Genomic DNA, 25,457 nt, shown 5'->3' with positions numbered 1-25,457 from the left:
CATTAGAGGAGCCTCCTAATCTACTGTCCATCCAGGTTACCACTTAATGTCCCAGCCCTCATCACCTTGATTCGTGGCTGTACTTCATAGCCTGCCATGCCTAGGGAATCTTTGAGTTGGGAGAATAAGGTTAAGGATGCAGCATCTCTGGGGTCTGACATGGCCATTCACCCTGGAGTCCAGCCACATCACTGGTGTTTTTTCATCTGAAAAATAGTATAATGAGTTATTAAGCAACTATTATATCCCAGGCAGTTTGCTAGATCTTTTGCATATATTATCTCATTTAATCCTCCCACCAACTCTGTGAAAGAGACTCTACTATTACTTTCAGGAACTTTGCTCTGGTGAAAGAGACAAACATGGACGCATTGTGATAGTACCAGGAGCTGGCCATTTGGAGGTGGGATCTATTATTAACCACATTTAGGACTCTTCAAGCTCAAAGAACTTGCCCAAGCTCACATAGTTACAGAGTAGCAGAGGCAAGATTTTAATCCTTGTCTCCAAAGTTAGGTTGATTAACTACCATGCTCTATACCCAGTTTGCAGGGTAGTTCTAAAGATTAGAACTAATGTGTGAAAGTGCCAAGAACAGTATTGGACACATAATAGGCACTCAATTAGGTACAGATATTGTTGTTATTTTTCAAGGGTGATATTTCTAGCTGCTGCTATGAGCTTGCCCAGTTTCCCACTGCAGGGCTGTTGGGAGAATAGGTGGGAACAAGGAAGCTTTTTATAGGTTGGCCCAGTTTCCCCTATTAATGAGTCCATTTATTCATTCATTCATACCCTGTGTCTACTAAAAATACAAAAAATTAGCCAGGTGTGGTGGTAGGCAACTGTGGTCCCAGCTACTCAGCGAGGCTGAAGCAGGAGAATGGCATGAACCCGGGAGGCGGAGCTTGCAGTGAGCTGAGATCGCGCCATTGCACTCCAGTTTGGGCGAAAGAGGGAGACTCTGTCTCAAAAAAAAAAAAAAAGCAACAGTCCCTGTCAGGATCCCAACTGACTTCTCTGGAAATTGACTGATTCTAAAATCCATGTTGAATTTCAAGGGACTCCAAATAGCCAAAATAATCCTAAAAAAGAAGAACAAAGAGTATTCACAATTTCCAAATTTCAAACCTTGCTACAAAAGGTACAATACTCTAGACAGAATAGCAGAAGGATAAGCAGGCAGATTAATGGTATAGAGAGCCCAGAACCTGGCCAGATTCTTAGATATGACACCAAACTCACTAGAAAAAAATTAGATAAATTGGACAAATGGGATCTAATTAAACTAAAGAGCTTTTGCACAGCAAAAGGAACTATCATCAGAGTGAACAGGCAACCTACAGAATGGGAGAAAATTTTTGCAATCTATCCAACTGACAAAGGGCTAATATCCAGAATCTACAAGGAACTTAAACAAATTTACAAGAAAAAAGTGGGTGAAGGAGATGAACAGACACTTTTCAAAAGAAGACGTTTATGCGGCCAACAAACATGAAACAAAGCTCATCATCACTGGTCATGAGAGAAATGTAAGTCAAACTACAATGAGATGCCATCTCACACCAATTAGAATGGCGATCATTAAACAGTCAGGAAACGACAGATGCTGGAGAGGATATGGAGAAACAGGAATGCTTTTACACTGTTGGTGGGAGTGTAAACTAGTTCAACCACTGTGGAAGACAGTATGGCGATTCCTCAAGGACCTAGAACTGGAATTACCATTTGACCCAGAAATCCCATTACTGGGTATGTATCCAAAGGATTATAAATCATTCTACTATAAAGACACATGCACACATATGTTTATTGCAGCACTATTCACAATAGCAAAGACTTGGAACCAACCCAAATGTCCACCAATGATAGACTGGATAACGAAGATGTGGCACATATACGCCATGGAATACTATGCAGCCATAAAAAAGAATGGGTTCATGTCTTTTGCAGGGACATGGATGAAGCTGGAAACCATCATTCTCATCAAACTAACACAGGAACAGAAAACCAAACACCACATGTTCTCATTCATAAGTGGGAGTTGAACAATGAGAACATATGGGCACAGGGAGGGGAACATCACACACCGGGGCCTGTCAGGGGGTGGGGGGCGAGGGGAGGGATAGTATTAGGAGAAATACCTAATGTAGATGACAGGTTGATGGGTGCAGCAAACCACCATGGCACATGTATACCTATGTAACAAACCTGCACATTCTGCATATGTATCCCAGAACTTAAAGTATAATAAAAAGATTTTTAAAAATTACATAAATTGGACTTCATCAAAATTAATAGCTTTGGTGTCTCAAAGGACACTATGAAGAATGTGAAAGAAGAATGTGAAGGGCCAGGTGCAGTGGCTCACACCTGTAATCCCAGCACTTTGGAGAGCCAAGGCAGGCAGACTGCTTGAGGTCAGGAGTTCAAGACCAGCCTGGGCAACATGGCAAAACCCCATCTTTACTAAAACTACAAAAATTTGCCAGGTGTGGTGGTGAGCACCTATAATCCCAACTACTTGGGAGGCTGAGGCAAGATAATCGCTTGAACCAGGGAGTTGGAGGTTACAGTGAGCCAAGATCGTGCCACTGTACTCCAGCCTGGGTGACAGAATGAGACTCCGTTCTAAAAAAAAAAATGTGAAAAGGCTGGATGTGGTACTCACGCCTATAATCTAAGCATTTAGGAAGGCTGAGGCGAGAGGATTGCTTGAGCCCAGGAGTTCAAGACCCACCTGGGTAATATGGCAAAGGCCTGTCTCTACAAAAATAAAAAAATTAGCCAGGCGTGGCATGGTGGCACGTACCTGTGGTCCCAGCTATTTGGGAGGCTGAGGCAGGAGGATTGCTTGAGCCCAGAAGGTGAAGGCTGCAGTAAGCCATGTTCATGCCACCACAGTCCAGCCTGAGTGACAGAGAGATACTCATGTGAAAAGACAAACCACAGAATGGGAGAAAATATCTGCAAATCACATATGTGATAAGACACTTGCATTTAGAATATAAAAATAACTCTTACAACTTACTAATAAAGAGACAGCCTACTTAAAAAAATAGGCAAGGAATCTGAATGTGCATTTCTCCAAGAAAGATATACAAATGGCCAATAAGTAGATGAAAAGATAGTAGACATCATTACTTATCAGGGAAATACAAATCCAAATCACAGTGAGATACCATTACACATCCTAGGATGGCCAGAATTAAAAAGTCAGAAAATAACAAGTGCTGGTGAAGATGTGGAGAAACTGGAACTCTCACACACAACTGGTAGAAATGTAAAATGGTGTGGTTGCTTTGGGAAACAGTCTGGCAGTTCTTCAAATGATTAAACATGGAGTTAACATATGGTCTAAAACTTCAACTCATAGGTATATACCCAAGGAAACTGAAAACATATGCCCACACAAGACTTGTACATGAATATTTACAATAGTAATGGCAGCAGCAGCTCCAGATGACTGGCCGCTGCCAAGACGCCATCTGCAGCAGGGAGGCCTGGGCCCCACTCTCCATGGAACAGGCAGAAGGCCCACCCTCCCAGGGTGCCACTGCAGCAGCTCAGCCCCAGCTGTGGACCCAGGCATCTCTGTGCTCTTGGGGGTCCAGGAGGCCCCCTTCTTCCCTGCAGCCTCAGAAGTGCCTGCTGCTGCTGCCTGCCCTCTCCCGGCTTCCAGCACCAGCTCCAATCATGGGGCAAGGTTGGGGCTGAGCCTGGACACTGTGGCAGCCCTGCCAGGTGGATGCACACTCAGGGCAGCACTGACATGCCAGCCCCCTGCTGCCTCGTCCCCTTCCAGACTTTGGGCACCACTGAGCACAGAAGGGAAGCTGAGGGGGTGCTGAGGGCAGCTCAGTGCTGGCCTGCAGGTGCCCTTTGGCACAAGCAACCTGAGTGCCATGGATGGTGGTGGCAAGAGGCAATGGCTACTGGGTAGAATAGGGCAATCCCGGTTAAGCCCCACCTTCAAGCTAGGGGATGCCTGTGGCCTGGGGGCCAGGCTACCAGTCCTGCCAACGGGAGGGGGAACTCATAGTGTTTTTTCCTGGGCCCATACATGGCTGCCCATGGACCAATCAGCATGCACTTCCCCACTGAAGCCCATAAACACCCTGGACTCAGCCAGAGCAGAGCAGACGCCCAGGTGACCAGCAGCAGAGAGGAGCTTCCCACTCCAGGGATGACCTGCCTGCAGAGAGGAGCAACTCACTCCAGGCCCTCTCTGCTAAGAACTGCAGAGATGAGGGGACAACCAGCAGCAGAGAGGAGCCACCCATCCCAGCACCTCGTCCTCTCTGCTGACGGCTGAACACTCATTGGAACACCTTGGCTGCAAAAAGGAGCTACCCATAGCAGACCTCTGAGCTGTTCTACTACTCGATAAAGCTCCTCTATATCTTGCTTACCCTCCACTTGTCTGCATGCCTCCACCCTCCACTTGTCTGCATGCCTCAGTCTTCCTTGTGGCAGGATAAGAACTTGGGACCCACCAAATGGCAAGCCCTGTAACACAAACAGGGCTGAAACATGCCCCTTGCTCGCCACATTGCAGGTGGAGAAGAGAAGAGCTGCAGCCCTTCAGGGAGCCCAGACCTGGGAGCTCCCCAAGCCAGGGCTGTGACTCCCTCTTTGAGGCCCTGTGGTTCCTGGTGTTTCCAAGCTTCCAGGTGCTACTGCATTCCCAGTGCTAGCCAGGGAAGCAGCCTGCAGTCCATTTGGTCCAGCTGCAGCCTCGCAGACAGCCGCCACCTGTGCCAGCACCTGGAGCTGCCCGCCACCTGCAGCAGCCAGCATGCCTGACTGTGCACAGTGCCTGGACCCCACGCTCTCTTGCTCACATACCCCTTGCCACTCCACACCTGGCTTACCCTTGGCAGGCATGGGATCCAGACTGGTAGCGTTAAGTCAAGCACAGCCCGACAGCCTGAGTGGGTGGAAGGAGCTGAGCGGGCCTGAGTCAGGCAAAGGTACCACTGGCCCCAGAGGTTTCTGGCCAGAAAAGTGACACCTCAAAGATCCCATAACAGTAACATTATTCGGCTGGGCGCAGTGGCTCATGCCTGTAATCCCAGCACTTTGGGAGGCCAAGGCAGGCGGATCACGAGGTCAGGAGATCAAGACCATCCTGGCTAACACGGTGAAACTCTGTCTCTACTAAAAATATATAAAATTAGATGGGCATGGTGGCAGGCACCTGTAGTCCCAGATACTCGGGAGGTTGAGGCAGGAGAATGGCATGAACCCAGGAGGCAGAGCTTGCAGTGAGCTGAGATTGCATCACTGCACTCCAGCCTGGGCGAAAGTGCGAGACTCTGTCTCAGTAAATAAATACATAAATAAACAATAGCATTATTCATTTGGGCTAACAGATGGAAACAACCCAAATGTCAATTAATAGAGGAATGAGTAAACAAAATGTATAGTCATCCATAACCATCTATAAACAAACGTTAATCCAGAAAATGGAATATTATTTAGCTATAAAAAGGAAGTCTGACATGTGCCACAACATGGATGAAACCTGAAATAGGCCAGTTATAAGAGAACAAATGTTGTATGATTCCACTTATGAGGTACCTAGAGCAGTCAAAGTTATAGAGGCAGAAAGTAGAGTGGTAGTTGCCAGGAGCTAGAGAGAGAGGGAACAGGGAGTTGTTCAATGGGTACAGAGTTTCAGTTCAGAAAGATGAAAAAAATACTGGATCTAGTTTGTCCCTGGATCTAAGAAAAAAGAAGAAAAAGTATGGAAGATGAATGGTGATAATGGTTGTGCAATATTCCGATATACTTAATGCGACATAACTATATGCTGAAATGATTAAAGTGGTTATGCTACATATATTTTACCACACACACACACAAAATGAAAGAGGTACTGATGCATGCTACGACATTGGTGAACTCCAAAAACATTATTCAAAGTGAAAGAAGCCAGAGCAAAAGACTACATATTGTATGATTCTATACATATGAAATGTCATCTTAATTTTTTTTTTTTTTTTTTTTGAGACGGAGTCTTGCTCTGTAGCCTGGGCTGGAGTGCAGTGGCCAGATCTCAGCTCACTGCAAGCTCCGCCTCCCGGGTTTACGCCATTCTCCTGCCTCAGCCTCCGGAGTAGCTGGGACTACAGGCGCCCGCCACCTCGCCCGGCTAGTTTTTTGTATTTTTAGTAGAGACGGGGTTTCACTGTGTTACCCAGGATGGTCTCGATCTCCTGACCTCGTGATCCGCCCGTCTCGGCCTCCCAAAGTGCTGGGATTACAGGCTTGAGCCACCGCGCCCGGCCGAAATGTCATCTTTAGAAAAGAGAAGCAGATGACAAGCTGGCCAGGCCTAATTCCAGCCTTAAGACTAGCATCGGTTGCTGGGCGCAGTGGCTCACGCCTGTAATCCCAGCACTTTGGGAGGCCGAGGCGGGCGGATCACAAGGTCAGGAGATCGAGACCACGGTGAAACCCCGTTTCTACTAAAAATACAAAAAATTAGCCGGGCGCGGTGGCGGGCGCCTGTAGTCCCAGCTACTCAGGAGGCTGAGGCAGAAGAATGGCGTGAACCCAGGAGGCGGAGCTTGCAGTGAGCCGAGATCGCGCCACTGCACTCCAGCCTGGGCGACAGAGCGAGACTCTGTCTCAAAAAAAAAAAAAAAAAAAAAAAAGACTAGCATCGGCCAGATGCAGTAGCTCACGGCTGTAATCCCAGCACTCTGGGAAGATGAGGCGGGCAGACCGCCTGAGGTCAGGAGCTTGAGACCAGCCTGGTCAACATGACGAAACCCTGTCTCTACTAAAAATACAAAAATAGCTGGGTGTGGTGGTGGGTGTCTGTAATCCCCACTACTCGGGAGGCTGAGGCAGGAGAATCACTTGAACCCAGGAGGTGGAGGTTGCAGTGAGCTGAGATTGCGCCACTGCACTTCGAGCCTGGGCAACAGAGTCAGACTGTCTCAAAAAAAAAAAAAAAAAACTAGCATAATTGCAGGTGACGTCATAAATGGTGACCCAGATGCCACTACCCACCCACTATAATGGGTATAATAATAACTCAAACAATAGGTGTCAGTGAGGATAGAAAGAAATTGGAACCCTTATACATTGCTGGTGGGATTTTATTTTATTTTATTTGTGACACAAGGTCTCACTCTGTCACCCAGGTTGGAGTGCAATGGTGCCATCATAGCTCACTGTAGCCTCGAACTCCTGGGCTGAAGCAATTCTCTTGCCTCAGCATCTTGAGTAGCTGGGACTACAAGTGGGCACCACCACTCCTGGCCATATGTTTGTGTATATATATATATACACTTATTTATTTATTTTTTTACATATATAAATATATGTATTTATTATTGTATATATATAGTTTCATTTTGTTTTGTAGCGACCAGGTCTTGCTTTGTTGCCCAGACTGGTCTTGAACTTCTGGGCTCAAGCAATCCTCCTGCCTCAGCCTCACAAAGTTCTGGGATTAAAGGCGTAAGCCACCATGCCCATTTGCTGGTGGGATTTTTAAATGCTGCTGTCACTGTGCAAAACAGTTTGGTAGCTATTCAAAATGTTAAAATTGGAGTTACCATGTGGCCCAGCAATTGCACTCCTAGCTGCAAAAAAAAAAAAAAAGAAAGAAAAAAAGAAATCCTATATCCACAAAAACCTTGTACCTGAATAACTTATAGCAACATTATTCACAATAACTAAAAAGTAGAAACATGAATATTCATCAACTGATACATGGAAAATCAAATGCAGTATATCCGTACAAAGAAACACTATTCAGTGTTAAAATGAAGTACTGACACATGCCACAACATGGATGAACCTTGAAAACATGCTAAGTGAACAAAGTCAGATGCAAAAGGATACACATGTATGATTCTATTTACATGAAATGTTCAGTATAGGCAGGAAAATCTATAGATACAGAAAAGTGTATTCATGGTTGCCAAGCACTGCGGCGGGTGGGTTGAAATGGGGATTAATTGCTAATGGATATGGAGATTTTTTAGGGGGTGATGAAAATCTAAAATTAATTATGGGCTGAGTTTGGTGACTCAGGTCCGTAATTCCAGCACTTGGAGAGGCCGAGGCAGGCAGATCAACTGAAGTCAAGGGTTCGAGGGCTGGGCGTGGTGGCTCACGCCTATAATCCCAGCACTTTGGGAGGCTGAGGCAGGCAGATCACGAGGTCAGGAGATCGGGACTATCCTGGCTAACACGGTGAAAGCCCGTCTCTACTAAAAATACGAAAAATTAGCTGGACGTGGTAGTGGGCACCAGCTACTCAGGAGGCTGAGTCAGGAGAATCACTTGAACCCGGGAGGTGGTGGTTGCAGTGAGCCAAGATCACACCACTCCCACTCCCTCTTTCCCTTTAAAAGGAAAAGGAGAGAGAGAGAAGAAAGAAAGGAAGGAAGGAAGGAAGGGAGGGAGGGAGGGAGGGAGGGAGGGAGGCAGGAAGGAAGGAAGGAAGGAAGGAAGGAAGGAAGGAAGGAAGGAAGGAAGGAAGGAAGGAAGGAAGGAAGGAAGGAAGGGAAATGAGGGGACCACGTCCTCTCCCAACTACTTCAGAGGGCTGGTAGGACTAGGGTCCTCCCTACCTGAGCACCAGCTTAGGGTGAAAGGGAGGAAGAGGAATCCTTAACAGAAGCATTATCTGTCCCTCTAACCCTCCTTTCAGAAGTGGCCGCTCTAAAAAGTCCTCTTGTCCTCTGACTCTTAGATCCCTCATACTTTTTACCTCATCCAGCTGTATACATGCAGTGAAACACACTTTAACTGTCCCAGATACTTGGGAGGCTGAGGCAGGAGGATCACTTGAGCCCAGGAGGTGGAGGTTGCAGTGAGCCATGATCATGGCACTACACTTTAGCCTGGGTGCACAGAGAAAGACCCTGTCTCAAACCAAAACCAAAACTAAAACCAAACAAAACAATAACAACAACAACAAATCCATACACACACTTTAGGACAGACCTCTGTAGTAGGATGGTGTATTTATGTACAGTGGCTAAAACTCGCAAGGAGCTGCTTACCCAGTCAGCCAGGCAGTCATGGTTTGTTTGTTTTTGTTTGTTTTTGTTGTTGTTGTCGTCGAGACGGAGTTTTGCTCTCGTTGCCCAGGCTGCAGTGCAATGGCGCCATCTCAGCTCACCAAAACCTCCGCCTTCCAGGTTCAAGCCATTCTCCTGCCTCAGCCTCCAGAGTAGCTGAGATTACAAGTATGTGCCACCACGCCCGGCTAATTTTGTATTTTTAGTAGAGGCGGGGTTTCTCTATGTTGGTCAGGCTGGTCTCGAACTCCCGACCTCAGGTGATCCACCCACCTTGGCCTCCCAAAGTTCTGGGAATACAGGCGTGAGGTACTGCGCCCGGCCACAGCCATGGTTTTTAATCACTAAGAAGAGAAAGGGAGGCTGAGGCAGGTGGATCACCTGAGGTCAGGAGTTCGAGAGCAGCCTGGCCAACATGGTGAAACTCTATCTCACCAAAAATACAAAACTTAGCTGGCTGGGTGTTATGGCGCATGCCTGTAATCCCAGCTACTCAGGAGGCTGAGGCAGGAGAATCACTTGAACCGAGGAGGTGGAAGTTGCAGTGAGCTTAGATCATGTCATTGTACTCCAGCCTCGGTGACAGAGACTCCGACAAAAAAAAAAAAAAAAGGGGCCAGGCGCGGTGGCTCAAGCCTGTAATCCCAGCACTTTGGGAGGCCGAGACGGGCGGATCACGAGGTCAGGAGATCGAGACCATCCTGGCTAACACGGTGAAACCCCATCTCTACTAAAAAATACAAAAAAAAAAAAAAACTAGCCGGGCAAGGTGGCGGGCGCCTGTAGTCCCAGCTACTCGGGAGGCTGAGGCAGGAGAATGGCGTAAACCCGGGAGGCGGAGCTTGCAGTGAGCTGAGATCCAGCCACTGCACTCCAGCCCGGGCAACAGAGCGAGACTCCGTCTCAAAAAACTAAAAAAAATTTTTAAAAAGGAGGGGTTCATTTTTTTCTAACTTTCTTATTTTCTTGGGTTAAACTAGCACTCTTAAATTAACCTGCCTGCCTATAGGCTTTCCAGACCAGGAGTGATATATATAACTTACAAGTCTTACTGGGGACCTGCAAGCCCCAACATGCTCTGAAGCCTGGAAAAGTAGGTGGAAGAAGGAAAAGATAGAACTTGGCACAGAGAGAAAAAAAACATCTGTGCTGGGCTAAAAAATATATGAGTACGAATGTTAGATTTTGTGAGTTACATCAGGGACACATGTGCATATCTGCATTTGATGTGTGTGCAATTGTGTGGCCAAGAGGGTGTCTGTGAGTGAGAAGACACATCTAAAGATTTAATGAGAAGAATAATGATTTGGGATCCATCTGCCTTGTTCTCAGTGCCAAGAGGAATAGTAGGCACAGGATTCACTGCAGGGGTAGATGGTGAAAGCAGTCAGAAAGTGATGGGTTGTTTGGGGTACCCCTGAATAATGTCTCCCCGCCTAGCTGGCTCTTGCTTGAAATTTAGCAGTTAGCTAACTGTGTCTCTAAGGATTTTAAATTTTTCTTCATACTTTTCTTTATTTCCACATTTTCAAGACATACCCGAGACTGGGTAATTTATAAAGGAAAAGAGGTTTAATGGACTCACAATTCCACATGACTGGGGAGGCCTCACAATCATGGTGGAAGGTGAAGGAGGAGCAAAGGCACATCTTACATGGTGGCAGGCAAGAAGTGCTGAGGGTATTGCAATTATAAACAAAAGGTTATTAATGTAAAATCATATATTTTAGTACTTGACAGTAGTTCAAATAAAAAGTCTCGAGGGAGGTTCCTGATTCAATTTAGACCATGAGGCCTTGTGTTAAGGGAGTGGATTGGATATTGTGGATTCTGATCTAGAACATGTGCTGTGATGCGTACTAGTTCTATAATCCTGGGCAAGGCTCTTGACATCTGTGGGGCTTAAACCTGAGTGCAAGAATCTCCCAATTGCAGATTGTAGGATCCTCTCCTAGAGAGTCTCATTCGGCAGGTCTAGAGTGGACCCTGGAATGTGCATTTCAATAAGTAGCCCAGGTGACTCCAAAGCAAATGCTATACAGACGACTCTTTGAGACACACTGTTCCATATTCTCCAAATCTCCATTTTAAAAAACTTTATTGTGAAAAAATTTCAAATGTATCAGGCATAACTCATTCACCTGCATCTCACTTTGTTGCACTTTGCAGATTACGTTTTTTACAAATAAAAGGTTTGTGGCAACCTGGTATTGGGCAAGTATATCAGCATCATTTTTCCAACAGCTTGTGCTCACTTCATGTTTCTGTATCACATCTTGGTAATTTTCACAATATTTCAAACTTTTCATTATCACTCTGTCTCTTATAGTGATCTGTGATCACTGTGATCAGTGATCTTTGATGTTACTATTGTAATTGTTTTGGGATGCCACAAATCACACCTATGTAAGACAGAGAATTTAATAAATATGTGTTCTCTGATGGCACCACCTACCAGCCGTTCCCCTATCTCCCTCTTCTTGAGCCTCCTTATTCCCTGATACACCCACTATTAAAATTAGGTCCATGAATACCCTAAAATGAGACCAGGTGGGTGGCTCACATCTGTAATCTCAGCACTTTGGGAGGCCGAGGCAGGTGGATAACTTGAGGCCAGGAGTTTAAGATCAGCCTGGACAAGGTGGTGAGACCATGTCTCTACTAAAAATACAAAAAATAGCTGAGTGTGGTGGCATACTCCTGTAGTCCCAGCTACTCAGGAGGCTGAGGCAGGAGAATTGCTTGAACCCGGGAGGTGGAGGTTGCAGTGAGCTGAGACTGTGCCACTGAACTCCAGCCTGGGTGACAGAGCAAGACTCTATCTCAAAAATAAATAAATAAATAACTCTACAATGGCCTCTAAGTTTTCAAGTGAAAGAAAGAATTGCACATTTCTCACCTAAAAAAAAGAGAAGAAAAAAGCTTCTAGGATGGAGAATGTGAGGGGAAAAAAAGCTAGAAATGATTAAGCTTAGTGAGGAAGGCATGTTGAAAGCCAACATAGGTCAGAAACTAAGCCTCTTGGCCAAACAGCAAGTTGGGAATGCAAAGGAAAATTTATTGAAGGAAATTAGAAGTGCTATTCCACTGAACACACAAATGATAAGAAAGCAAAACAGCCTTATTGCTGATATGGAGAACATTTTAGTGGTCTGGATAAGGAACCAACCAACTACAACATCCCCTTAAGCCAAAGTCTAATCCAGAGTAATGCCCTAACTCTTCAATTCTATGAAGGCTGAGAGAGGTGAGGAAGCTGCATATGAAAAGTCTGAAGCTAGCAGAGGTTGCTTCATGACGTTTAAGGAAAGAAGCCTTCTCTATAACATAAAAGTGCTAGTGAAGCAGCAAGTGCTGATGCAGAAGCTGCAGTCAGTTAACCAGAAGATCTACCTACAATCACTGATGAAGGTGGCTACATGAAACAACAGATTTTTTTTTTTCTTTTTTTTTTTTTTGAGATGGAGTCTCATTCTGTCGCCCAGGCTGGAGTGCAGTGGCATGATCTTGGATCACTGCAACCTCAGCCTTCCGGGTTTAAGCAATTCTCCTGCCTCAGCCTCCCAAGTAGCTGGGATTACAGACACATGCCACCAAGCCCAGCTGATTTCTGTATTTTTAGTAGAGATAGGGTTTCACAATGTTGGACAGACTGGTGTCGAACTCCTGACCTTGTGATCCGACCTCCTTGACCTCCCAAAGTGCTGGGATTACAGGCGTGAACCACCAAGCCTGGCTGAAACAACAGATTTTGAATGTAGATGAAACAGCTTTCTATCAGAAGAAGATGCCATCTAAGACTTTCATAGCTAGAGAGGAAAAGTCAACGCCTAGCTTCAAAGCTTCAAAGGACAGGCTGACTCTCTTGTTAGGTGTTAATGCAACTGGTGACTTTTAGTTTAAATTAATGCTCATTTACTATTCTGAAAATCGTAGGGCTCTTAAGGTTTATGTTAAAGCTATTTTTTTTTTTTTTTTTTTTTTTTTGGAGATGGAGTCTTGTTCTGTCACTCAGGCTGGAGTGCAGTGGTGCAATCTCGGCTCTGCAACCTCCAACTCCCAGTTCAAGCAATTCTCCTGTCTCAGCTTCTCGAGTAGCTGGGATTACAGGCACGCACCACCACACCCAGCTAATTTTGGTACTTTTAGTAGAGAGAGGGTTTCGCCACGTTGGCCAGGCTGGTCTCAAACTCCTGATCCCAAGTGATCTGCCTGCCTCAGCCTCCCAAAGTGGTGGGATTACAGGCATGAGCCACCATACCCAGCCAAATCTACTTTATCTGTGCCCTATAAATGCAATAACAAAGCCTGGATGACAGCGCATCTGTTTATAACACAGTCTATTGAATATTTTATGCCCACTTTGGAGGACTACTTCTCAGAAAAAGATTCCTTTCAAAATATTACTGTTTATTGACCAATGCACCCATCATTCAGGAGCTCTGACGGAGATGTATAAGGAGATGATTGTTGTTTTTATGCCTGTTAACACAACATCCAGGCCGGGCACAGTGACTCACGCCTGTAATCCCAGCACTTTGGGAAGCCAAGGCGGCAGATCACTTGAGGTCAAGAGTTCGAGATCAGCCTGGCCAACATGGTGAAACCTGTCTCTACTAAAAATACAAGAATTAGCCAGGTGTGGTGGCCCACACCTGTAATCCCAGCTACTCGGGAGGCTGAGGCAGGAGAATCACTTGAACCTGAGAGGCGGAGGTTGCAGTGAGCCAAGATTGTGCCACTGCACTCCAGCCTGGGCAGCAGAGTGAGACTCCATCTCAAAAACAAAAAAAGAAAAGAAAAGAAAAAAACTACATCCATTCTGCAGTCCATGGATCAAGGAATAATTTAAATTTTCGAGTATTATTTTATTATTATTATTATTTTAAGATGAAGTCTTGCTCTGTCACCCAGGATGGAGTACAGTGGTGTGATCTCAGCTCCCTGAAACCTCTGCTTCTCAGGTTCAAGCAATTCTCCTGCCTCAGCCTCCCGAGTAGCTGGGATTACAGGTACACACCATCACGCCTGGCTAAGTTTTGTAGTTTTAGTAGAGCTGGGTTTTCCCCATATTGGCAAGGCTGGTCTTGAACTCCTGACCTCAGGTGATTTGTTTGCCTCGACCTCCCAAAGTGCTTGGATTACAGGCATGAGCCACTGCACCTGGCCTCAAGTATTATTTTAGAGACAGGTTCTCACTCTATTGCCCAGGCTAGAGTGCAGTGGCCCAATCATAGCTCACCGCAACCTCAAACTCCTGGGCTCAACCCATCCTCCCACCTCAGCCTCCTGAGTAGCAATGACTACAGCTGGGCACCACCATGCCCAGCTAATTTTTTATTTTTATTTCTGTAGAGATGAGGTCTTGCTATGTTGCTCAGGCTGGTCTCAAACTCCTGGCCTCAAGCAATCCTCTCACCTTGGCCTCCCAAAGTGCTAGGATTGGAAGTGTGAGCCACTGTGCTTGGCCCAAGTATTATTTAGGAAATACATTCCATAAGGCTAGAGCTGCCATAGACAGTCATTCCTCTGATGGATCTGGACAAAGTAAATTTAAAATCCTCTGGAAAATAACCCTCTAGATGCCACTAAGAATATCTGTGAGCCAGGCGTGTTGGCTCATGTCTGCAATTCCAGCACTTTGGGAGGCTGAGGCAGGATGGCTTGAGGCCAGGAGTTTGAAACCAGCTTAAGCCACATAGTGAGACCATGTCTCTATTTAAAAAAAAAAAAAAAAAAAAGAACATTTATGATTCCTGGGAGAAGGACAACGTATATCAACATTAACAGAAGTTTGGAAGAAGCTGATTCCAACCTTCATGGATGGACCTTCAAGATATCAGTGGAGGAAGTAACTGCAGACGTGATGGAAACAGCAAGTGAATTAGACTTAGAAGTGGAAGGCCAGGCGCGGTGGCTCACGCCTGTAATCCCAGCACTTTGGGAGGCCGAGGCGGACGGATCACGACATCAGGAGATCGAGACCATCCTGGTTAACACGGTGAAACCCCGTCTTTACTACAAATATAAAAAATTAGCCGGGCGTGGTGGTGGGCGCCTGTAGTCCCAGCTACTCTGGAGGCTGAGGCAGGAAAATGGCATGAACCCAGGAGGTGGAGCTTGCAGTGAGCCGAGATCGCAGCCACTGCACTCCAGCCTGGGCGAAAGAGCCAGACTCCATCTCAAAAAAAAAAAAAAAAAAAGAAAAAAAAAATTAGAAGTGGAGCCTGGCCAGGTGCAGTGGCTCACACCTGTAATCCCAGCACTTTGGGGGGCCAAGGCAAGAGCATCACTTGAGGCCAGGAGTTCAAGACCAGCCTGGGCCAGGTAGCAAGACTCAATTAATTACTAAAGATTGTGAAATGCAAACCTGCATCTCTTAGTTTTTAAAAACAGGAAACTTAATTCTTGACATTGAGGGATATGGGGCTTCTTACTGAGATTAAGTGGGATAACCATAATTGTTACTTGTTTACCTATTCTTCTTCAAGCACTGTACACACCTATGTAAAGGAAATACCAACACCATGCCTGACAAACAGATAATAAAATAAAGATGCAGAAGTAACTTGCCTAACATCCCTCTGCTAAAAGCATTCAAACCCACGTCCATATAAAGGTTATGTTCTTCCCACTGCTTCTTTAAAAGATTTACTGGACGACTACCCTAAGCAAAGCACTTGCCCTAAGCCGGCTAAATTAATTATTCAACTCTCTCAACAGTACTTTAGTATTGGTATTGTCCCTGTTGTACAAATAAAGAAGTTGAGGCTTGGCGGGGCGCAGCGGCTCACGCCTGTAATCCCAGCACTTTCGGAGGCCGAGGCGGACGGATCACGAGGTCACAGACCGAGACCATCCTGGCCACATGGTGAAACCCCATCTCTACTAAAAATACAAAAAACAAAAACAAACAAAAAACAGCTGGGCATGGTTGCGCACGCCTGTAGTCCCAGCTACTCGAGAGGCTGAGGCAGGAGAATCGCTTGAACCCGGAAAGCGGAGGTTGCAATGAACCGAGATTGTGCCACCGCACTCCAACCTGGCGACAGCGCGAGACAGTGTCTCAAAAAAAAAAAAAAAAAAAAAAGTTGAGGTTCAAAGAGGTTAGGTAACTTGTCCAAGGTCATACAGCCCTAGAATGAGAGAAAACGGTTGTGTCTCAAAGCGGCATTATTTGTCCGCGGGACACGTATGTTTGAATTTCCATCCATCCATCTATCTGGCACTGATGTCTCTCTATGCTGCTCAGACTGTTCTCGAACTCCTGGGCTCAGACCATCCTCTGGGGATCTACAGGCGGGCAGGCACTACCTGCGCGCAGGGACTACCGGCGCGCGCTACCGTAGTGCGCGGCTCCCCACCTCTTTAAAAACTGGAGATTGCAATGCTTGCGCCAACTAGTAAGCTTTCACAGTTGGGAGCGAATATACCACGTGAGAGATTATAAATGACGTCGCACTAAGGGAGGGATGGATCCTTAAAGCAAGCCAGGCCACAAAAGCGTGCCGAAACGCAATGGTGCCACTGCGACAGCGCGCCTGCGTGCAAAGGCTAGCCGAAGCAGAGAGCAGTGCGCATGCGTGCAGCTACTCGCATATGGGCGTGGCTAAGAGCGCCGGCTAAGTGTTCCAGCCTCGGGGGTGCACCAGCCGTGGCTGGCGCAGCACCCCGCCCGGGCAGTAGTTTTTTTTGCATACACCAGTATTCAGGATATCGGAATCCGGTGCACAGCAGCTTCTTCAGGTTTGAGGTTCCGGATGCCTGGGGACGGAGAAACGAGAGGGGAAAAACAGATGGAAAGGCGGGTGACCAGCGTCCAGAAATCCAACGGGGAAACCTCTTACCTTTCTACCTTTGGTACCGCGAGAATGGGCGGGGTCTGGCTTCGGGGCGGAAGCGACGGGCGGTCCTGGTTCCGGGGCGGGGCTGGAGGCGGGGAGACCGGGCTGGAAAGCGCCAGCAAAGCCGGCTGTTATTCTGCATCGCGTTCACGCTCAACTTTGCCTTCAGGTGAGGCGTCCATGGAGCGACTTCTGGCCCAGCTGTGCGGCAGCAGCGCAGCGTGGCCGCTCCCGCTGTGGGAGGGGGACACCACAGGCCACTGCTTCACCCAGCTGGTGCTCAGCGCCCTGCCCCACGCACTTCTCGCCGTGCTCAGTGCCTGCTACTTGGGCACCCCGAGGTGGGTAGAGACAAGCGCAAGGCATCTGTCCGTGTGTGCCTGCAGATCTCACCCGCAACCTACATCTTCCGGCAGTGTCACCAGAATAGCTAGGTCTCTGGAGTAGGGCAGAAGTAGAATAAAATCTAAGCATTACTACTTAGCAGCAGTGTGGCTGTTCTTGGGCAAGTACCTGCCTTCTCTGAGTCTCATTCTTGGGAGGTTTAAATGAGATAATTAAGCATATAGTGCAGTGCCTGGCATGTTTTTAAAGGTCTAATGAGTGTCAGAAATCATCAGAACTATCCATTTTCAGTTACCCAGACTCAGCTGTCATGAATTGAAGGCAGAATTGGGGGAACAACGTTTTTAGCCAAAAGCGCTGACGTGTTTAAGTTGTAGGCTCAGTTTCTCACCATTTCAACCCATGAAACGTTAGTGTTTCCAGATTAAGAAAAGTATACGTAGGCTCAGCTGAAGGGGAAGCAGTAGATAGACAAGAAGAGCAAAATCAAACATTAAACCTTCCCCCAATTAAGGGCTATAAGGTGTGGGTGCTAAACTTACCTTGATTTTGTATTTAGTTCTTTTATGGCTAGAGATGACTAAAGTTAGTCTCTTTCTAGCTGCTGAGAAGACAGGAGGGCGGTCTGGTCTCTGGCTTTAGCAGTTCCTAGTCTGATGGGGGAAAGTGTCCCTATCCAAGAGGTCTTGCTTGCTTTCTCATTAGATTGAGTTCCCAAAAGACTGTGCCAATTTTTAATAGCTGCTCCTCTGAGGAGGCTGTGGATGTCTTTGCTAGGTGATTAAACCCTTCTAGACTTTTGTCTCTGTGTAAGAAACAAATCAGAATTCCTCCTAGACCAAGCAGATCCACAGCTTCTCCTATCCAAGGGATTCATCCGCTCCCTGCGAAAGCAAGGAAGACCATCACGTGATCAATAGAAATTGTGCCTCATTTCACTTATCAGCCTTGTGTGTGTTGCTGAGAAGGGTTACAGAGATCGAGAACCTAAGATAGGAAAGGGCCTCAGAAGGCTTTTAATTTGAGACTCACTGCTCACTGTGCTGGTGAGGAAAGTGAGATTAAGAGAGGAAAAGAGACTTGGGGTGATGAGGTTGGTTGATGGCCAACTTGGGGCCAGTTTTCTTGGGTCCCCACATCTTAGGAAATACAACTCTTTTTTTTTTCTTTTCCTTTTTTCTTTTCTTTGTGTGTGTGTGTGTGTGTGCTTTTTTTTTTTTTTTTTTGACAGGGTCTCCCTCTGTTGCCCAGGCTGAAGTACAGTAGTGCAATCACAGTTCACTGCAGCCTCGACCTCTTGGGCTCCAGCAGCCTCCCACCTCAGCCTTCTGAGTTGCTGGGGCTGGGGCCACAAGTGCATGCCACCACGCCTGGCTAATTTTTTAAAATTATTTTTATTTTTATTTTTTTTTTTAATTTATTTTTTTTCTTGAGACAGAGTCTCACTCTGTCGCCCAGGCTGGAGTGCAGTGGCCCGATCTCAGCTCACTGCAAGCTCCGCCTCCCGGGTTCACGCCATTCTCCTGCCTCAGCCTCCCGAGTAGCTGGGACTACAGGCGCCCGCCACCGCGCCCAGCTAGTTTTTTGTATTTTTTAGTAGAGACGAGGTTTCACCGTGTTAGCCAGGATGGTCTCGATCTCCTGACCTCGTGATCCGCCTGTCTCGGCCTCCCAAAGTGCTGGGATTACAGGCTTGAGCCACCGCGCCCGGCCTAAAATTATTTTTAATAGGCCAGATGCAGTGGCTCAAGCCTGTAATGCCAGCACTGTGGGAGGCCAGGAGTTCGAGACCAGCCTGCCGACGTGGCAAAATGCCATCTACTAAAAATACAAAAAAATTGACCTGGCACAGTGGCTCATGCCTGTAATCCCAGCACTTTGGGAGGCTGAGACAGGCGGATCACTGGAAGTCAGGTTGAAACCAGCCTGGCCAACATGGTGAAACCCTCTCTTGAATCACTTGAACCCACGAGGTGGAGGTTGCAGTGAGCTAAGATTGCACCACTGCACTCCAGCCTGGACGACAAAGCGAGACTCTGTCTCAAAAAAAAAATATATATATATATGTATATATATTATTTTTGGTAGAAAGAAGGCCTTGCTTTGTCGTCCAGGCTGGTCTTGAACTCTTGGGCTCAAGCAATCCTTCTTCCTCAACCTCCTAAAGTTCTGGGTTTACAGATGTGAGCCACCATGCCCAGCTAGAAACAAATGTTTTTTGTTTTTTTTTTTTTGAGACAGGGTCTTACTCTGTCACCCAGGCTGGAGAGCAGTGGCGCTCTGCAACCTCCACCTCCACTGCAACCTCCACCTCTTGGGTTCAAGCGATTCTCCTGCCTCAGCCTCTGGAGTAGCTGAGACTACAGGTGTGTGCCACCATGCCTGACCAATTTCCATATTTTTACTAGAGATGGAGTTTCGGCCGGGCGCGGTGGCTCAAGCCTGTAATCCCAGCACTTTGGGAGGCCGAGACGGGCGGATCATGAGGTCAGGAGATCGAGACCATCCTGGCTAACACAGTGAAACCCCGTCTCTACTAAAATACAAAAAAAAACTAGCCGGGCGAGGTGGCGGGCGCCTGTACTCCCAGCTACTCGGGAGGCTGAGGCAGGAGAATGGCGTGAACCCGGGAGGCGGAGCTTGCAGTGAGCTGAGATCCGGCCACTGCACTCCAGCCTGGGCGACAGAGCGAGACTCCGTCTCAAAAAAAAAAAAAAAAAAAAAAAGAGTTGGAGTTTCACTGTGTTACCCTGGCTGGTCTTGAACTCCTGGCCTCAAGCGATCCACCTGCCTTGGCCTCCCAAAGTGCTGGGATTACAGGCATGAGCCACCATGCTCAGCCCAGAAATAGAATTCTTAAAGGCTGATTTTTATTCCCATCTAAATCCTTACAAATCAGTGTCATCAGGTGGACTTTTAAGAAAACGCCCAGCTACTAGGGAGGCTGAGGCAGGGGAATCGCTTGAACCTGGGAGGCGGAGGTTGCAGCGAGCTGAGATCCCGCCACTGCACTCCAGCCTGGCAACAGAGCAAGACTCTGCATTTTAGTTTACAAGCAAACTTTTAGTAACCTAGCCCTGCCAACAAAGGGTGTAACAGACTCAGTCCTCTTTTTATATGAACTTTCAAGACATGCTGACACTCACTGCTGCAGGTATGTTTTCCTGTATTTAATTTTTTTTTTTGGATGGAGTCTCTCTCCGTCGCCCAGGCTGGAGTGCAGCGGCACGATCTCAGCTCACTGCAACCTCCGCCTCCCAGGTTCAAGCGATTCTCGTGCCTCAGTGTCCCAAAGTAGCCGGAATTACAGGTGCGTGCCACCATACCCAGCTAATTTTTATATTTTTAGTAGAGATGGGGTTTTACCATGTTGGCCAGGCTGGTCTCAAACTCTTGACCTCAAGTGATCTGACCGCCTCAGCCTCCCCAAGTGCTGGGATTACAGGCATGAGCCACCGTGACCAGCCCCTGTATTTGATTCTTAATGCAACAGATCATTTTTTGTTTATTAAAAACATTTCTTTGGCCGGGCGCAGTGGCTCAAGCCTGTAATCCCAGCACTTTGGGAGGCCAAGACGGGCGGATCACGAGGTCAGGAGATCGAGACCATCCTGGCTAACACGGTACAAAAAAAACTAGCCGGGCGAGGTGGCAGGCGCCTGTAGTCCCAGCTACTCGGGAGGCTGAGGCAGGAGAATGGCGTGAACCCGGGAGGCGGAGCTTGCAGTGAGCCGAGATCCCGCCACTGCACTCCAGCCTGGGTGACAGAGCAAGACTCCGTCTCAAAAAAAAAAACAAACAAAAAAAATTTCTTTGTATGCCAAGAAGATGTAAAGACAAGCAGAAAGAGATATTTTTCTTCAGCTAAAGGAGTCACAAAAGCAATGCACACCACCTTCTACAATCAGTGGAAAGAGAGTAGAATATTCCAAGGCTTTATAAAGTTTAGGCTACCATATTAGAATATAAAAGCTGTATGTAGGCCGGGCGCGGTGGCTCAAGCCTGTAATCCCAGCACTTTGGGAGGCCGAGACAGGCGGATCATGAGGTCAGGAGATCGAGACCATCCTGGCTAATACGGTGAAACCCCGTCTCTACTAAAAAATACAAAAAACTAGCCAGGCGAAGTGGCGGGTGCCTGTAGTCCCAGCTACTCGGGAGGCTGAGGCAGGAGAATGGCGTGAACCCGAGAGGAGGAGCTTGCAGTGAGCTGAGATCCGGCCACTGCACTCCAGCCTGGGTGACAGAGCGAGACTCCGTCTCAAAAAAAAAAAAAACTGTATGTAAGTCCAATTTTTATTCATCTAATAGTGCTTCAGGTGAATTTAAGGGTACTCTTAGGTGGATCCTTTTGTAAAAATGAATATGTACCCTTTAGCGGTTATCTGCATGAAAACTTTGGATTTTTTTTTTTTTTTTTTTTTCCTGAGATGGAGTCTCCTTCTGTCGCCCAGGCTGGCGCGCAGTGGCGTGATCTCAGCTCACTGCAACCTCCGTCTCCCGGATTCAAGCGATTCTCCTGCCTCAGCCTCCTGAGTAGCTGGGATTGCAGGTGCCTGCCACCATGCCTGGCTAATTTTTGCGTTTTTGGTAGAGATGGGGTTTCACCATGTTGGCCAGGCTTGTCTTGAATTCCTGACCTCAGGTGATCGTCCCGTCTCAGCCTCCCGAAGTGCTAGGATTACAGGCGTGAGCCACAGCACCTGGCCTGGATTTTTTTTAAATTTTAGATTCATGAGGGATATGTGCTTGTTTGTAATTATACATGGATATATTGTGTGATGCTGAAGTTTGGGCTTCTAATGATCCCATCACCCAAGTAGCAAACATAGTACCCAGGATTTTTTTTTTTCCTAGTCTTCATGTTAAGGACAACCTTACCTCAAAATTGTTAATGTCTGTGGTTAAAAAAAAAAAAAAAAGAGTCAGAAATGGTGTAGGTAGTTAGGCTCAGGTGGCTTGTTAGCTCATTTTGTCAGAAAATGAGTTAGGTTCATCTGGGAAGACTTCCTGGGAGAAAAGACCCTGGGTTCCAAGGTAAAGTGGGGTAGGGATAAGATGTGCAAGGCAGGAAGGGAGTTGATTTCTTAGGTAAGTGAATTTTTGGAGGTGAGGGGTATGTCTGGGTCCTGAGTCAGCCACAGCGTGCCTCCTTGTCTTCCCTCTTGTCCCCAGGAGTCCAGATTACATCCTACCATGCAGTCCTGGATGGCGCCTCCGACTTGCAGCTTCCTTCCTGCTTTCCGTCTTCCCGCTGCTAGACCTCCTTCCAGTTGCTTTGCCACCAGGGGCAGGCCCAGGACCCATAGGCCTAGAGGTGCTGGAAGGGTGTGTAGCAGCTGTGGCCTGGATCAGCCACAGCCTGGCCCTGTGGGTGTTGTCCCATTCCTCTCATGGCCACTCCCGGGGTCCCTTGGCCTTGGCCCTGGTAGCCTTGCTGCCAGCTCCAGCCCTAGTGCTGACCGTGTTGTGGCATTGCCAACGAGGCACACTTCTGCCCCCACTTCTCCCAGGGCCCGTGGCCCGCCTATGCCTGCTCATCCTGCAGCTGGCTGCACTCTTGGCCTATGCACTGGGATGGGCAGCTCCTGGGGGACCACGAGAACCCTGGGCTCAGGAACCCCTCCTGCCCGAGGATCAAGAACCTGAGGTGGCTGAAGATGGGGAGAGTTGGCTGTCACACTTTTCCTATGCCTGGCTGGCACCCTTGCTGGCCCGTGGGGCCTGTGGAGAGCTCCAGCAGCCTCAGGACATTTGCCGCCTCCCCCACAGACTGCATCCAACCTACCTGGCTCGTGTCTTCCAGTCACACTGGCAGGAGGGGGCCCGACTGTGGAGGGCCTTATACAGGGCCTTTGGACGGTGCTATCTGACACTTGGACTGCTGAAGCTGGTAGGGACCATGCTGGGATTCTCAGGGCCCCTGCTGCTCTCCCTACTGGTGGGCTTCCTGGAAGAGGGGCAGGAGCCACTAAGCCATGGCCTGCTCTACGCTCTGGGGCTAGCCAGTGGGGCTGTACTGGGTGCTGTGCTGCAGAATCAGTATGGGTATGAGGTCTGTAAGGTAAAACTTCAGGCACGGGGGGCCGTGCTGAACATCCTGTACCGCAAGACTTTACAGCTGGGGCCCAGCCGCCCTCCTACCGGGGAGGCCCTGAACCTACTAGGCACTGACTCTGAACGGCTGCTTAACTTTGCTGGGAGCTTCCATGAAGCCTGGGGCCTGCCCCTACAGCTGGCCATCACCCTCTACATGCTGTACCAGCAGGTAGGCGTGGCCTTTGTGGGTGGTCTGATCTTGGCACTGCTGCTGGTACCTGTCAACAAAGTGATTGCCACCCGCATCATGGCCAGCAACCAGGAAATGCTACGGCACAAGGATGCGCGGGTTAAGGTGAGGGGGTACTTGGGGTCCCTCAGCTATCTAGAGACCCCACCCAGCCCAGGGCCACAGGTCTTCCTATGCACACTACCTGAGGGAGTGAGAGTGACCTCAAAGTTAAGAGCTGAGACTGGAGAAAGATAGACCTGGGTTCAAATCCTGGCTCTACACTTACTAGTTCAGTCACTTTAGACAAGTCACTTAACCTATTTGGGCTTCCCCCCTCCTCGTCTGTAAAATGAGAATAATAGTAGCTCACCTTGTAGAGCTCTTGTAAGGATCTCATGAGATAATGCTTAGCATAGTGCCAGTCACAAAGTAAGCTCTGAATACATGTGGCCACCCTGGGAGGTAGGAAGTCATCTCCCTGGCACCAAACAGGTCTGTAGGGCCTGAGCTGGGACCCAAGTCTCCAACCTCTTTACCTAGGGCACAGACCACCCCATGGCTGCATGTAGAGAGACCTAGGAGATCCGCAGCTGCCTCTTTGGATAGGCTGAGGGGAAGGGAATAGGTCACTTTCCTGCCTGGGCCAACTCTAGGTGTTTAGGGTTTGGCCGAATCAGCTCTGGGTTCTGCAGTGATTGTGGGTACAAAGGGGATGGCAGTCCTGGGGGTTCATACAGCATAGCTGTCGACCCTTAGTGGAACAGTTCAGAGTGCTCCTGGAGGGAAGGGAGGTTGATAGGTGGTTATGGCATGAGGCCTTTTCCCCTACCTGTGACAGCTACAGACAAGGAGTTTTGGCCCTTGCCCATCTTCCCTGGGCCCATTAGCCTGTTTGACCCTGGGCTGTGGTGTGGCCTCTTATGCCTGTGTACTCCTACAGGATAGTTTCTGTGCCACTCAAGCTGGGGGCCAGAACTGGGGGGCCAGCCCCTGAAGCTCACATCTTTTGGTTTTGGGAGATAGCCTTTTGTCCCTCATCTAATGGGAGGAGTGCTTTTACTCCACTGTGGTGACTTGGCTGCACCTTCCACCACTTCTTCTCCTAGGAAGGAGGGGAATTCCCACTCCAACCTGTCCCCAGGTGGAGCCAGTGGAGAAGTAAAAGAGAGACTGGGAGGGGAAGCAACCCAGGGCTGAAAAGGATTTGAAGGGCAGGATTTCCAGAAAGGATTGAGGTGAGGAAGAAAACCAAGACTAGGGCAGTGCAGAGCTTAGAATACTGAACATTCTGCCAGGAGCCTGGGGAAGGCTTGGCGGACAAGACACATGAGCAGTGCCTCTACTTCACGCCTCTCCCTTGTCTCCTTTCCCTAGCTTGTGACAGAGCTGCTGAGTGGCATTCGGGTCATCAAGCTCTGCGGGTGGGAGCAGGCACTGGGGGCCCGAGTAGAGGCCTGCCGGGCTCGAGAGCTGGGGCGACTCCGGGTCATCAAATACCTGGATGCGGCCTGTGTATACCTGTGGGCTGCCCTACCGGTTGTCATCTCCATCGTCATCTTCATCACCTATGTCCTCATGGGGCACCAGCTCACTGCCACCAAGGTGAGGACCAGGAAGGAAGGGGACCAGCATCAAGGAGACTTCGGCGAAGTGGAGACGTAGGCTCAGGCCCTCGGTGCTGGCTGAGAAGGAGGGAGGGATCCCTGACTGCCTCTCGACCAAGGGAAAACTGAAGGAACCTTTTTGTGGGGGCCTTGGATATATAACCTTCCCCTCTGTGAAGGATTCCTTTCCTTCCTCTCTTCCACCTTTCACTCCAACTTCTAGTCAGTTCCAGGCTTGGGGTTAGGTCTCTTTATACTCGTTCTAATGGCCTTAGGAAAAAAATCTTTGATCCAGTCCTGCGTCTAGCCAAGGCCAGGTGATGTTGCTACTTGGAAATTCTAA

At 48.1% G+C, this 25,457-nt stretch overlaps 1 protein-coding gene and 1 long non-coding RNA gene across 27 annotated transcripts in view; one reads left to right on the top strand and one right to left on the bottom strand.

The window, feature by feature from the left end:
- Positions 1–75: 75 nt before the first annotated feature.
- Positions 76–16,955, bottom strand: LOC144340351 (uncharacterized). Its single transcript, XR_013416391.1, has 3 exons — positions 16,898–16,955; positions 2,813–2,910; positions 76–206 (listed from the first exon to the last, which is right to left on the bottom strand). It is a non-coding gene; the product is annotated as an uncharacterized LOC144340351 (long non-coding RNA).
- ABCC10 (ATP binding cassette subfamily C member 10) overlaps positions 16,642–25,457 on the top strand; it is a 25,984-nt gene continuing 17,168 nt past the window's right edge. For 11 of the 26 annotated variants that reach the window (XR_013416382.1, XR_013416381.1, XR_001444273.3 and 8 more), the window contains exons 1-4: positions 16,642–16,910; positions 17,064–17,235; positions 22,415–23,633; positions 24,885–25,112. Coding sequence is in view for 21 of the 26 variants with exons in the window: in XM_028847537.2 (XP_028703370.2) it covers positions 16,811–16,910; positions 17,064–17,235; positions 22,415–23,633; positions 24,885–25,112 (1,719 nt within the window). In the remaining 5 variants the exon portion in view is untranslated. The remainder of the gene's footprint in view (positions 16,911–17,063; positions 17,236–22,414; positions 23,634–24,884; positions 25,113–25,457) is intronic. The other 15 variants (XR_013416383.1, XM_077999907.1, XM_015136431.3 and 12 more) reach the window with 4 other exon arrangements.

The sequence above is a fragment of the Macaca mulatta genome, chromosome 4 (assembly GCF_049350105.2).
Source record: "Macaca mulatta isolate MMU2019108-1 chromosome 4, T2T-MMU8v2.0, whole genome shotgun sequence".
Lineage (NCBI taxonomy): Eukaryota > Metazoa > Chordata > Mammalia > Primates > Cercopithecidae > Macaca > Macaca mulatta.
This window is presented reverse-complemented; position numbering and strand designations above follow the sequence as displayed.